General features: G+C 40.2%; 1 protein-coding gene across 12 annotated transcripts in view; it reads right to left on the reverse strand.

Moving 5' to 3' along the window:
- trpm3 (transient receptor potential cation channel, subfamily M, member 3) overlaps positions 1 to 15,976 on the reverse strand; it is a gene marked incomplete at both ends in the record, with an annotated part of 124,537 nt that overhangs the window by 45,387 nt on the left and 63,174 nt on the right. For all 12 annotated transcript variants that reach the window (XM_079222836.1, XM_079222837.1, XM_079222832.1 and 9 more), the window contains 5 exons: positions 7,655 to 7,826; positions 8,614 to 8,738; positions 10,600 to 10,813; positions 12,045 to 12,246; positions 14,369 to 14,448. In XM_079222836.1, the coding sequence (XP_079078962.1) occupies positions 7,655 to 7,826; positions 8,614 to 8,738; positions 10,600 to 10,813; positions 12,045 to 12,246; positions 14,369 to 14,448 (793 nt within the window). The remainder of the gene's footprint in view (positions 1 to 7,654; positions 7,827 to 8,613; positions 8,739 to 10,599; positions 10,814 to 12,044; positions 12,247 to 14,368; positions 14,449 to 15,976) is intronic.

Genomic DNA, 15,976 nt, shown 5'->3' on the forward strand with positions numbered 1-15,976 from the left:
GTAAACCCATAGCTGGAGAGCTAATCTGTTTTTCAGTGAAGATGCAGTCCTTCTTACTGGGGTTCACCAAGTCTCCTCTGGGAGGTTCGTTCAAATGAGGCCGTGCAAAATGAGTTGTAGATATTTTGGTGGAAACGAATATTAGACCTGGCGCTGAAAATACACGTTTGTTAATCTGTTGCTACTTGGGTGATTTGAACAATATCTATATTATATTATCTTTTATCTATCTTTAACTGTTTTTGTTGTTAATCAAACAATAACAAATACACCCATTTATACCGTGGCATATTATATATTTGGGATATATTATGAGGACACTTGATTTCATAAAATACACTCCATACAATATACCCTATACACTCAGTTCTGTCTCCCTCAACACATTGAGCCTTTCCAACCCTATTCTTGTAATGACCATGCACCATTCACACACTCCGACGCATCAGATAACACAATTGGCAAACCCCTACTCTCTCCCTTGTCTCTGTATCGCATACATAGTTTTAACCCAGTGCCGCAGCCCACACCTCATCTCTCAGGAAGGAAATTACTGTGAAACCGTGTGAAAAAGCAGAGGCAGAAAAAAAGGAGAGAGGTGGTCGATGAGACTTCGTGGCCACAACTTTCAATATTATCCCACCTGGGAGACCAGGAAGTAACGAGGAAAAGAAGGAACAAGGGAGGGAAAGGGGCGCGTGTAAGCAAGTCACACATAACATGCTTAAATGGTCCTAATTAAGGATCCAGCAATGACGCATCCTCTGCGTGTGTGTCTCTGTGTGCGTGGGTGTGTGCGAGTGTCTGCGAGTTTGTCCTTGTATGTGTTCAATTTGTATCAGCATGACTGGAGGAGGTGTGCAACAGTATGTGGGTCGTTATCTTCGCACCCCCAACCCTTGCAACACACACAAACACCAAAAATAAAAAAAAGTAAAACACTCTCTCAAACACACACAAACATCATTATCCTAGCGAGAACCAAGGCAGACGGGAAGCATCAGATCTGTGAAGGGGCCATGACTCGACAGGCAACAGAACAAAAGGTCAGGCGGTACATTAAAAGGGCAAAGTTTCTCCCAAACTTAATTTTTTTCAGTTGTGTTGTGACATCAACATATGTTGTATTTTTTAATTTTTTACTCAGAGGAATTACGATTAAATCAGATGATCTTCTTACCAGCCAGATATAATTAATCATGAATGGTGTTATTGATCAAACATATATTTACAACTGGGGAATGGGGTTTAAATGATTGATTTGTGTTTTGGCGTGTGTATGTAATTTTGTGAGAGCTATGTCTATGAAAAAAATAAGCCTTGATTTGTTAGTTAGTTACTCTACATATATTTGGAGGTTGAAACAATTGAACTTAAGGCAATATAACATTCCACAAAATCAAATAAAGTGTAAATAAAGTGAAAATGCATTACATGTCATCTGGATTTTATTCTGATGCAAGACACTTGAAATGACAAGTATAAATGGGGTCTTAGTTTACTTGACTTGTCCATGCCAAAACACTTTTGGATTCAGCTCACAAGATACCGTATATATTTTGACTTCAAATGATCCATAAAAGGTACAATAAACATGTCACCATGTCACAAGCGCAACAGTCAGCCTCTGAGTTGTAGTAAATATGTCACCCTATTTGGACTCTGTGAACCATTTGAAATGCAGAAAGTCAGGTTTACTGTATAGCCCATAATCACAGTTAAAATGGTGCTTGTCACAAATATGAAGAAACAGTTGGTAAAAAATAAAAAAAAATAAAGAACCGCTAAAATAAAAATAGAGGAAAAAAAACGTGTTTTTTGTCGATACTTACTTAATTGTTAAATAGTTTGCACAAGTCATCTACAGAGACATCACTGACCTTCTCACCACTAAGGGTTCCCTTTTCATTCAAAGTATCTTTAGGGTTCTGGTTAGCACCTTCATATCTCAGAGTGTACCTGGCTGTGTTATCTCTCCAGCACAGGGTTGAACACTCTGGCAGTTCATGTTTGTCTTTTTTTTGTGTCCATTTGTGCAGGAACACACCTTATCCCCGATGACTTTTTCTGTCCCCCATGCTGGCTCCGTACATACCCGCAAATGTTTCATCTTCTGAGCCACTCCCACTGAGTCAGTTCAGCCCCACTGATTTAATCAGTCATCGGTGCACCACCACCAGGGGACTCATGAAAAATGTATATCAGTTATTATGACTCATAGTCATAAAGATCTTAATCAACTTGTAAACTTCTAAATGGCTTTAACATCTTTTTTTTTTTTACAGCAAAATTTCCAAGCTTTACTATGTTTTTCCTGCTATTTGTGCTTTTTGGTTACATCTCAGAGTCAGATTCAAACTGAAAATGCAATTTTTTGATGTGTCAAAGATTAAGAGCCACCAAGTAATCCAGTTGGTTACACAGTTGGACAGCACAAGGAAGGGGAGATATTAGCTATATCTGAAAATCACGAGTTTGTCCAAGCATTTATAGTGGTTGAAAGAAAGAATATTACTACCCTATTGGCTTCCCATGTATAATAATAATACAATCTCTTCTGTATGGGCTGCTCCACAGTGGAGGTCAGCATGCTATGGCTAATCTGCAACACAAGGCCTTGTGGCTTCTGGATTCAATCACTAGAGCTACTTCATCTTTTACCTCTGCTGTGATTAATGAAAACACTGCTCTAGGAGGATCAGTGAAGGTGACACAGTAGACACAGAGTTGAAATGCACACAAGCCTACACCTACTCACACATGCAATATACAAAGCACTTTTTCACACATTTTAATATTCCATGTCATTTAAAGGGAACTGGCCGAGGGCACACTCAAGGTGCCTCAATCATTCTTGCAGACTTTATCTAAACTTGCACAAATAAATAACTTGTTTTCCTCTTTGGGCCCAGCATGTAAATCCAATTTAGGATTTTCACATGAGCAAAAAATACAGCAATACTGTGTGCGTGAATAAGATGCAGGGGATTCTATTTATTTCTTGTTCAATTTTAAGAAAGAAAATAAATAGATGTCCTTATTCTTGCAGCCTTTTCAATGTTTCATCCTGGTGTTTCAGTGGAGACACCTCAAGGTAAAATGTTGTCTCACTGCCTGCATCCTCCACAGCTGCATCACACTTTCTTTGCGCTTTATATTCTTCTCTTCTCCCTCGGCTCACACTCAATCTCTTTTCTGTCTTCATTTTCTCACTCTCCTTTCTTCCTCTTTTACTTGTCATTTCTCTGAGGCAGGTGTGTGATTAAAAAGCTTTATAGCCACATGGAGACATGTCAAAAGAGCTGTGCAGGGGCTGAGTGAGCTGTGTTGAATGGTGCCAATCATTTTATTGATTTTTTTGACTTTGATAATATCTGCTAGCTTCAGAAGATGGTAAGGTAAGGATAAATAGGAGATATGTCTCTGTATGTATGTGTCCTCACACACTATAAAAGAGTGCCTTGGGATGAGCAACCATATTTTAAATTGACAATTTGTATATGATTATGCAATGTTAATGATCACTGGTCATAAGCTCTTTCCCTTTGTTTCCATGTGAAGCGTGCTGTGCTGAATCCTTGTCACGGTTATCCAGGCTCATTTGCGTCTGCATCTCTGACCACGTCTGGCTGAACAAGTCACGAGAGAGCCATGCATGTACAACAGGGCACAGCACTGAGCATTTACTCTAGCGTGTGAATGTGCTGGCTCCAGTCCATCCACCACATTTAGCTTCCCAACCACAGTTTCCTGTCTGAAGCCATTTGATGTGTTTACCACCAATCAGAGCTGTCCCTTTAATAGTCCTGTCCACTTTCCGCTGAAGAGGGCACAAAACCCATGAGGTGACACCTTATACAACATGAAATATACAGTAGAGACTGGAGGTGCGCAGAGGGAATACAGCTCTTGTCACCAAAGGTGGTGTTAAGAGGTTTAGGAACAGCCCAACTGTGCTCCAATAATGAGATTTGACAGGTGCCAATGGTGCTGCCATATAGCCTGACATGGAAATGTTCAATATGAAAAATAACCCCAAAAATCTTTTGGCAAAAGGAAATCATGAAGTGGTAAGGGATCAGGAAAAGTATCATAATCTAGAATATTTGAAAATACATAGTTTGCTATATCAAAGCTACATCTGGAGCGTAGTCAGACCAATATACAACTGACTCCCACATTTAAAAACTGTGTTATATTGTGCAGCCAATTTGATTGCTGCAGCATTTCTGGCACTCACATGGTGATAGCCGTTGCAAGGAAAATTGCACACAGGCATAGTAGGATTAGCTACAGGATTGCCCAGACATCACAAAAATACCACAGGGGGAGATTACACATATCTATCCACCACACTTCTTTCATCTTGTGTTTGTGTGCAGTGTGTGTGACTGTGTGTTAAGATAAAAAAAAAGAAGAAAAAAAAGCTTGTGGTTACGTGTGGTCCGCAACCCACATGTTAGGCCATTCAAACTAAACTGCTTTTTTTCCCTTTTTACTTTATTTATCCTTCTTTCCTTGACAGGACCTCAGGCTACTCTTGGATCCCACAGGAGCCCTGCTGTGAGGAAAATTGATGCACTCTTTGATTGACCGTGGCCAGGTAATCAAATTAAGAAATGTTCCTTGACTGCCAACCCCTCAGAGATGAATGAGAAGTGAAACATAAATGTGTGTAATGTACTGTACCTTATGTGTGTACACAGACACATAGAGTAATCCCACAATGAGGCTGCACATTTCCATGAAAATCAGTGCATTCAAATTGTTGCAACATTGATACCACAGGAAAATGGATATGTGGCTGGTTCGTCAATAGTGTTTAACTCCTTTAACCTCTTTTGGGAGTAAAACTGTCTCTTTGTTGATAGGAAGAACGTTAGAGTTGCAGCTGTGCTAGTGGAATTGATGTATTATACATGTGTATATGTGCAGCTGCGACACATTTTACACACTTCTCAAACAATTTGCTTTGGTCATACTCAACAAGTGGTTATAAACAGTGTGATGATCTTTAATTCACTTTATAATAGGGTTTAGATAAATTTACCAACTAAAAAGGTGATGAAATTCCTAAAAACAATAGCTAGATTCAACAAATGCTCAATATCCTTTTAAAACAGTTCCAAGAGAAAATAAGTTAGTAAACTTGCTTTGATTCAGGTCACAGATACAAAATTACGTCATACTATATAAGAAAAGTTAATAGAACAATTCTGATCAGTACTATGGATCCATTTTGGCTGATACATGGCTTCATCTCAAGAGGCAACTGTTGTCAACCTGACCGGCAGGTTATACAGTTGCAGCTGGTTATCAGTGTAAGTTTAGACAGCTGAGGTTAAGGTGGGAGTGATAGCTCTGTGCTCTGATGGTCAACAGTAGATAAACAAAACACACAGTAACCTATCAGCTTGTTTAATGAATAGACCCCAGGCCGTATTAGTGCTGGATCTAGATACATGTTCAGACGATGGATAAAGCAGGGATGGCGCAATACATTCCCATCATATGGATGGTTAGCTGCTTGTATGACGACTGGGCGTCCCTTTGCCTTCCCAGCCCCTTTTGTATATGTCCAGGCATAGGATGACAAAGGGAAGCCCATAGGTCATATGACTGGATGATGAACAAGGAGGAAATACCCCAGGGACATTTCCTAAATACCCAGAGGCAATGGGTCAGGGGGAATACGGTAGTGGTTGGTGGAGGGGGAAAAAAAGCCCAGTTTTATCCTGAGTGACATATAACATACTCTTACAAAGTCTGGATCAGTGAACATCAGTTATAGGTCTGTCAGGTGAAAAGAAATGGTGATGACAAAGATAAGATTTGAGTCATGATATTGCTCTCGACACTTGTAACCGTTTATCTCCTGACACCCTCAGTTTTCAAATAAGCATTGATGTTAAAATGTCTGCATTCATGTCACCCAAACCCTGAGGAAATTGTTATAAAATGTATTTATGTTGACAACAAAAGACGGTAATAACAAATCATGGCCCCAAACAAAATGTATCTGACTCAGGTTTGTTCCCGACACGTTCTACACAATAAGAGGCTATTGAGAAATGTATTTAAAGGGTTTCAGGGAGGTTTGTGTGGCTTGTGTTGTTGTTTGTGACCGTGTGAGAGATAGAGAGAGAGAGAGAGAACGAGAGAGAAAAAGACAGAGAAATGCATTTGTATTCATTCAAATCCATTTGGTTTCTAGCTAAGGTATAATGTGGAAATTGAAAACTGAGAAATACAATGTGACAGGGACTCAAGTGCATGAACACGCCACACAAAGTCAATAATGTGCATGTGCAGACAGAAATGCACATACATATACAGTACATGCAATACATAAACAACTGCGCCTTGCACAAACAATAATTCAAACATACTCTTGCTGCCCTTTTATGAGCATAATATGCCTTTGGTTTTAAACATTTTAACGTTTTAAAATGAAGACTTGGAGAGCTGCACAAAAACACATCGTAGAGTGAGATTCTTTTGAGTTTCAACACTATGTGTGTAATAATGTCTGTCAATATACAAAATACATACCAAATTAAGCCGCCATGATATATGTGATGTCAACCCAGTGGTTTTAAAATCCTCCAGTGTACCATGTTCTGATTTGTACTATCAAGTATCAAATACAAACATGATGCACCTTTCATTCCTGTAGGTGTGTTTACATATTACAACTTGCTGTGTCTGCAGTACAGTATGTGTGTAAATATACATGTGCAGCTGTCGACCGTGTGCTGATCAGTACCTCTGTGCTTGTTACATTTGCTAGCTTTGTGCAGCACCCCAGAACAAGAGGCAAGGAATATCAAGCAGGTTCATTTGAGGAAAGAGTTCATCTGAGCTGTCAGGAAGCTTTGAAAGAAAAAAATAAATCCCTCCTGAAGAGAGGGACGGTTTCAAAGGCTCATCGAGTTATATCACAGCTGGCTAAAAATACGCTGTCTGACAGCATGTGTTTATTATAAAGCAGGTAATGATAATTGGTAATAATAATTGTAGTCCAGTTGCAGCTATAAAATAGAGCTTGAACACAAATTACCCACAGTGGTGCCATCAATAAAAACAAGGATTACAGTTTCATTATGCTATTATCACGCACCGTGACGAAAAGCCCTTCCTTTAATTTAAGTAGGTCAGTAGCCATTACAGATTGGAACCAAAACCTGATATTAATGGGGCACCGGTGCTAAATTATTAAAGGCCAGAGTATTGATAAGCTCCAACATTATCGGTTCTTATATTACTACTTTTTTGAAGTTGCTGTGACTTTCTCAAAACACCTTCTTTTAACTGTTTTATACTACCATTGACTGCCTGCTTACCTCTCCCTCACGGCACCCCGGCCAGCAGGGGCCGCTAGTGATAGCACAGCTGAAGGCATCGGGACCCTAAGACAATACTCTGGGGCCAGAGACACAGTGGGTGACAGTTTTCACATTGTTAATGTTTTGGTTGGTGTGTTTGGCTAACAGCTAATGGAACTACCAGTAGACACACTGATGTACTTAGCCGTCACTCAACGGCTACGAAGCAAGCAGACAGCTTGGTGAGTTTGTGTTTTGGCACTATTGTATGAAGTGTGTTATACATCGACTTCAAGTCCATTGCTTGAATAACGGTACGTTCCACTCACGTGTGTTGATCTTTTGCAGAGAGATGTGTTTCTCCAGCTGACGTCGCAGCTTGACCTCAGCACCGTACTTTCCCGTGGTGCCATTGTCTGCCAGGATGAAGTGGGAGTGGAGACTGTTTAGAACCGTCAACTTGCTCATGGGATTGGACATGGTCTGGTATGGACGCACCACCTGTCCGGGAAACGATGAAATTGAACAGTTACACAAACATCTATGAAGGGGTATGTGACAACTTTACAAAGGAAAAGAGAAGAGACGCTACTAGTTGGACAATGGAAGATATAGGATCTGCCCTTTCAGGGCTTGACCCATTCTTAGGAGTAAAAGTCAGGATATATCAGCCTTTGTGTTTAAAATCAGACATCAACATTTAAGGAGAGAGATTTTGTCAGTGCCTGTTTGGTTCTTAACAGGCCAATGTATTTGCAATAGCTATTGCACATTTATTGTACTGTTACACTAGAAACTGAACATTTATAGAACATTGTTCATATTCTCTAAAGCTTGAATTTGGTCAAGTGGAGAATCCCCTGACAATCTGAGGTAAACTCATCTGGTCATTAGGCGTACAGTTGAGATCGATCAAGCACGGAAAAAGTACTTAATTATCTAATTTCAGCTACCAACATTAATCTGCTCAGTTTGACTTGTTCAGGAGGACATTCTGATACAGTTTTAACTATAACATAATATTGATTCCAGAGATTTCAATGAGTCAGCAAGTGTTCTGCAGTCTCCCGCCAGCGGTCCAACTCACTTTAAAGGAGTGTTTATGACAGATTGGTTCGGCTAACTCAGCATCTCAGTTAATAAACCATTAACTGCAATCTACAGGATGTGGCAACTGTGGGGTGCACGTGATGTTTTTTCACATATAGATTCACGCAAACCAGGATACAAACACCGGCTCTGAAACCTAACAAATCATATTGTTCTGTTTATTTATTCTCAGACTTACATCTTTGCCAACAAGATCCTCTTGATTTTCTACGATGCCCCACGGAGCAATGCCAATGGTGCAGATCTTCCCTCTTGACTTGGAGGCGTGGTCTTTCAATGCATCACCAACATGGCGAATCACTCCTGTGTGTGTGCATAAATGTTTCAGAGTGTTAGTGAGAAGGACGGAGACAGAGATAACAAAACCTGTTTTTGTCAAAAATCAATACACAGTGTAAACTTAGATAATGTTCCAATCTGCTGTGAAAGATAAACAAGATCTATGAGGTGCAGGTTGTGGGCAGCAGAGGTTGGCGTGGCAGGCAATTTGAATACACTCACACGCGCGCGCGCACACACACGCGCGCACACACACGCGCGCGCACACGCGCGCACACACACACACACACACACACACACACACACACACACACACACACACACACACACACACAGCTTCAAACACAGACGGGTCGTAGCTTCAGGCCTATATTTGTTGTCCTCAGGGAAGCAGCAGTCAGACCTGGAGGATATATTGTACCATCTTTCGTGCTGACATTCTTCCTGTCTCTACCTCCACTATTCAGGTCTCCCTCTTTCTTTCCTCAGAATCCATTGTGTCACTAAATTTTACTTTTTATATATTTTTGTATTCAAGTGTGAGCTCTCTACTGCATCCAACGATGTATCCATTCTTTCCATCTGTCTCATCTCTCCTCCCATCGTTGTTCTTATTTAAAACATGCTATATTTAATTTAGGTAACCTGGAAATAATACAAGAAATACAAACAGTGAACAAACAAAGTGGCAAAGCATTGAAAAGAAGTAAAAGGTAAAACTAAGAAACCAATATGTGGTCCATTCCATTCCCAGTAATATAAAAACATATACATTTTGCAACATGGCGATACATTTTAATATCCATGCATTGACGTCATTGATACCTTCCAAGATACTACACTTGCAGTAATATGTGCAACAGGAGCAGCAAATCATCCATAGTTTATCAAGCTCTGAAACATAGTATCACTCAGGTAGACTACTTTTCATATGCATGATAAAGCCATATCTATGCATAAGCCATGTGCTTTCAATCTGTCAGCTGACTTGTCACTATATTCATTTACACCAATCATATGTTTTGTCTCAAACACTGTTACACAATCATCTTGTTGCTGTTTCTGTTTCTTTTTGGACTTTACACTTTCAGCCCTCCACCTATTATGCTCAAGATCCAGTCCACTGAGCTCCTCATACAGTAAATCCTGCTCCAGGCCAAATTCATCCAGCTACTCAGTATTTCTGAAAAGAGATCTCCTCAGGCCAAAGATCCTTAAGCTGATCTTCTCCGCAACCTCGATTCTTCAATGCTCTTAACAGGGAAATTCCTATGTTGCTTTAAATGGAATACCACTCCTTGAAAAGTATACTGTACATTTATAATAGGCTCTCTTCTGTTATTTCTGTCACACAACTAATTCAATTAGAACTCGTTTAGCTTTTTGTTCAAATAATCTTCCCTGATTTAAATGCAGTTTGTGTAATAAGATGTACCTTTTAGTCTAAACTTGACCTTTTTCATTGGCTTCAAGCCGTAAAATAAGCAGTCTAGACTCCCTGAGAGTTATTCTTCACCTGTCTGGTCTAACTATTAGTGTCTGTAAGTATAATTGAGTGCACTTAATATACATAAAATAACCCCTTGGCAGTGATCCGGTGGTTCAGAATCTTTACAGCCCTGAGGGGCTTTACAAATGGTTATTTAATAGTTGATAACTTATGAAGAATATTTCAATATCCTCAATATACTCCTAGCACAATTACATAGCCACTTATTTTGTATAAAAAGTGAGGCTGCACATTGCTGATAAAATATCATAATTAAATATGTTGTACACTGCACAGAAATATTTACACAAACATGCAAACAGATGTAGCACACTATAGTACAGATTGTTTTCCAGTAGTTCTCAAAATAAACTGCGTGTGAGTCAGGTACTTCACCTGTGTTGACTCCGCCGGTGAAGATCCAGGCTCCTGTTGTCATGGCAGCCTTGATGAGCCCTTTGCCAAAGACCTGTTTGAGTTTGGGCTGTAATTCAAAGTTCTGCAGGCCCCCGTGGACTGAGATGAGCAGCTTGGGCAGATCCAGCTGCCACTCCTTGGTCATCAGGTGTAGCAGCAGGTCAGGCTTTGTGTCATAAGACACTCGCACGTACTGAAAACAGTGGGGCATGTGTCAGTGAGTACAGAGTAGCCACCCTTGGGCGTCACCCTCGGGCACATGGTGACTTGAAGTCTGCATGTGCCTGAGACATGAACACAAACAGGGACACACGCATACACATACACTACATGTTATAAAATATTCAATGTGAAACAAATCTGTGAAGGCAAAATTATGAAATGGAGAAATATCACATGAATCAGCAGACATGCCCGAGTGTGTGGCTTTAATTCTTTTAGGCGGTATTGACAACAGTATTGAACAGATGTTTGCTGTGATTGGGGAACCATATGCATTATAGAGCATCTGTTTATCTATCTAATCCATCCCCAGACACCCAACCTGACATGTGTCTGGATGAATTATTTAACACTGGGAATATATCAGACATAATTCAGCAGCCTCAATCATCTGAATCCCCTGAATGCTATATAGCATGTGTGATGTGATTCTGGCACCATGGTTATCATAGATGGCGTAAGTGTGAATAACATGTACAATCAGACTAAAGTATTTTTGGAATGGATCGATTGATCAGGCACAATTTTATCTGCCACAGTCTTTAGACGCGGCATTTAAATCAATGATTATATAATTACAAAATAATTACACTCATTAGATTGATGTGTTCAGTCATGATATGATGCATTGTATTGCACATGTGTGATGCCTTTAAATTTGAGTGCTACAGTGTAACTGGAAGAGAAGCTGGATCAGAACGCTACATAAAGACTCGTGAGGAGTCTTCATTACAAGTCATTTTCATTTGGACTATGTATGACATGTGTTAATTGCTGGAAAACCTTGCCAATCATAAACATATTCAACCATTTTCACAATGCTGGTATAACTGTGATCAAGAGCTGAAATCATCTCAGTCAGCCAAGCGTCTCACACTCTCTGAACCTGTGTGCTGTCAAACTGCATCAGTTTACTGCAGCTGAGGACAGTTTTTACAATCCCACTCTCACAGAATACTCAGCGAGGACCACTCAGCCTACTCTATCTTTGATAACTGATACATCTCACTAATACACTGTACCATTTTCAAAACCACAACTTCACATTAACCAAAGGGAGACAACTGGTTGTTTGGATGTGTATGTTTGTGTGAAACTGTCAAGTTGTTCTGTTCTTGTTTGCCCTGGGAGTATCTCAAGAAGCATGGTTTGAACAGGGACTCTGACAAAATGCAACACAGAAGATTTGTTGTGAGATTCACCATGGCTTTGTTGGAGTGTCCTCCTCCCTGGAACTCAATGGTGCCAAAAGCATCAGTGGGGCTGAGCTGTGTGTGTTTGCAGATCGACCACTTCTCCGACAGGCTGTCATTCTTAGCCAACCGGTCTGCCTTATCATTCTGACTAGTTGATATGCCCGGAGGCAAGCCCACATGCTGACCTATCAGACGACCACAACAGCACCTGAGAGGAGAAAGTAAAAGTGCATGTCAGGCTACGTTCAAATTACAAGCAAATGTAGCAAAATCCAATGTATTTGCACCGAAATATTTGTCCCCCAATCATGTGCCGAAGACATGAACACAAACACAAACAGGAACACACACATACACATACACTGCATGTTATACAAGCATTCAATGTGAGTTATCAAACCAGATACATGTCTGGTCACTGCATGCAGCCGCTGTGAGAATGGTCATATCGTGATTCTTGTGTGTTTTTCCACGTTATCCTTCACACAACTATATGGCAGTGAATCACTGGTTATCAGAAACTAATGATGTTTTTTACCCAACAAAAAAATCAAAATCAGTTTTGCTGATAAATTACATTTTTCCAAAACTCAGTTCACTAGTTTACAAGTTTAAATATCAGCCGAAATGAAGAGTCTGCTTTAAGAGTCAAACAAAGTCATGAACCCAGATCTGTTAAATTGAAAAATATGTTAAGAGCGTCTGGCAGTCACGGGACTCCAATAACTCTCATGTGTATTGTTGGACCAATGGGCAGTACCCCATGTGTGTGATATTAATTGGGTGCATGTGAGGCATTTGGGGCAGAGATCTATTCACATTGATATCAGATATGGGTCACTTCAACCATTACTGTGAATAGTCGAGGCAGAAAGATCAGATCTCGGGGGGGGGAATGTAACTGAGCATTAAGACCTGTCATGTCAGATTGGTAAATAAACACAGTCCTTCACAGAAAATAGTTGAAACCTAGAAAAGCCAGAGCCCCAAGAGAAGCTACTGTAGTATCAAGAAAGAAAAGGAGGGAGAGAGGGGTTGTGTATGACCGAGAGATGGTGAGAAAAAGCTTGAGAGCTGCCATAGTCATGTGCTTAACAGTAAGAGGTGGGCAAGGATGAAATGACAGCTTGTCATCGGACTTTCATCTCCTGATTGGGAGGAGAGGAGGAGAAGGATTTGTAGGCCCCTGCAATCTTTTATTGGTTCTGTTTCTTTTTGTTTTCTGCTCCCTGATGTTCTCCTCTCCCTCTCCCTTTCAGCAACTAGAGGAGTTAGCAGAATGACAGTTATATGAATTGTAGTATTCTTACCCGAGAACATACTTATTCAGATGTACTGAATGCAGCTTTCATATTTTGTGTTTTAATCTTAAAGGATGGAGTGGGAGCCCTGGGAGGAAAGGAAGTCAGGAGGCTTTGATCGTCACTTCATGTTACCGTCATCTCTTACCAAAGATACTTTGCCTCCTGTGTTTATGACTAAAGAGAGAAAAGTTGATTTGATCTGGAGGAACATCTCTTTCCTCTCCTTCTGGCTTCCACCCGCTTTCCTCAAGTTATGTTAATTATGTTTACCTAACAAACATGGCCATATCCTGTGTGTGTGTGTATGTGTGTGTGTGTGTGTGTGTGGGGGGTGGGGTGGGGGGGGCAACAACAAAGCAACAACATCAGCTGTGGTAAAGATTTCGATAACGTCAGTGTGACAGTGACTTTGCGGAGCAGAATGAGAGGAGATGCTTGAGATAATGAGAGCAGAAGTGTCCCTCTCAAAACTACATCACATCTTGTAGAAGTGCTCTTATTATAATTGTGTTTAAGTACTATTATATACCCTAAGTACTTTCACAGTTACACATTGCTTTACTGCTAAGCCGAATACACCTGTGGGCTCGATCTTGAGCGTTGCTTGAATTATTAACCTTTTAAAATGATGAAAGAATGAACTGGCCTGGCCCTGAGTTTCCCATTTGTGGTTATAAAATGTGTAATCTCCGTATTTGAGCTCATTAGTGTAGAGCATCTAACTGTGATGCAAATAGAGGCCAGCGTGATTCTACTCTGAGGCATATTTAAAAGGTCAGTATAGTGAAATAGGGCTCTTAATATGCGATATGGGAGGTCACAGTGGCTAACTCACTCATTAAGGTCTTGGAGCTTTTATAGCAAATAATAAATCAGCTTAATCCTAAATATACAATTTATTTTAGCTAAAAATTACTCTCTTCAGCCTCAAAATGACTATCTGTAATTAATAACAATGTAATTTACAGGTATACATACAAAGTAATGCATTCATATTTTTCCCATTTCCTTCACATTATTACTTACCTATGGGGGTCTTTGGCGCTCACTATGATATGAACACATTCTCTCTTGCTGAATACTCTTTCTATCCACGATTTCTGTGCCTGCAGAAAGGAAGACAGAAGAAATCATTGAGTCTTTGACAGATAATGGAGCTGTGATCTGAGCCTGCAGGAGTGGCAGCAGATAGGCAGAAGGAAACAGGCTGGAATTATGAGCAGGCTTGTGTTTGACTCAAGAGTTCACCTGAAAAAGAACGTTTTTGTTTGTTTGTTTGTCCTTCGGTCATTGTCTGAGGTTTGTAATACAAAGACGTTTCTCCCACGGTCTATTTCTCTGCATGCAGCAGTGCAGGCTTGAGGGATGGCAAACCGAGCATGCACTATGAAATGTTGGACCTAATGTCTTTTTTTAAGTACTACTTAAAAAATGGAAAGAAAAATCAGCAATTTTACATTCAAGCCTGGTTTAAAAACAGAAAGCACAGCACTGCAATGCCCCCCCCCCCCCCTCCCACCACACACACACACATACACACACAGCCCCTCACGTATAATTCAAACGCTGAAGACACTCTGACAGAAATGGTTTATGTTATTCAGTGACTGCAGCCCAAACTGGATGAGATGAAGAGCTGGCAAGGAGAAAGCGGATGTTAAATGCAGTCAGGCAGTAAATTATGTCAGAGTTCCAGTCCTTAGATACTCTTATGTGCAGCCGCGTGAGTGTATGTGTGTATATATGAGCAAATGTGTGCATGTGTTTCTATATTGTAATCGTTCCTTTTGGTTATTATATTCTGTACAGTACAGAGACTTTCAAGGAATAATGCAGCTGGTGTATTTGTGAAACCGTGATGCTCTGCAGTCGCACGTGCTGCTGGTCTGAGTGACAGAGAGCCTGACTGGAGCAAATTATCCTGCATCAGACATGACAACAGACACAGCGTGAGCCTAAGCTATAGCACAAGATTCAATACTTATACACATCTGCATCGGCGTCTCCACAGATACACGCATGAACACTTGTTACATATCAACAAGGATCAATGTATGCCAAGAGGAAATATGTTACATGTACTGTAGAAAACCCTTCTTAGAGCTAATAAGAAAGGAAACTATCCAGAGCTTTCTGATAAAAGGCTGCTTGTTTTATTTAAAGGGGGACTATACTACAATCGGCAGGAGACTTGGCAGCCTAAGTGTTCATTCTTTGGTTTGTTTAAAATATTTTAGTTGTAGCGGCTTGCTCAGACTTGTCCTTTATTGGTCAGTTGGAAAAAGCAGTAGTAGTAGACGCAAAAGTTCTGGAATGGGCATGGGTTTTTTTGCTTAAAAGAAATGTGTGCAGCAAAGTCAGTTATAAAATGTCACCTATTGTGCTGTTACGAGACGGTATATTTAGGTTTGACAAGAGGAAATACATCAACTACAGTTTTTCCGACATACCATTTGAAGATCACAAATAGTTAAGGTACTGGTACAATAAAGCAAACGGACAGAAAAGACCACATACTAAATGACTAAGTAAATGAAAAGACACTGAGGATTGGTAGACTATGAATAGATTTGCTTAGATAGGAAACCACTGAAATCCTGAGCCCACAAATTCTAACATGCATATATCCCAAAA

The sequence above is a fragment of the Taurulus bubalis genome, assembly GCF_910589615.1.
Source record: "Taurulus bubalis genome assembly, chromosome: 8".
Classification (NCBI taxonomy): Eukaryota; Metazoa; Chordata; class Actinopteri; order Perciformes; family Cottidae; genus Taurulus; species Taurulus bubalis.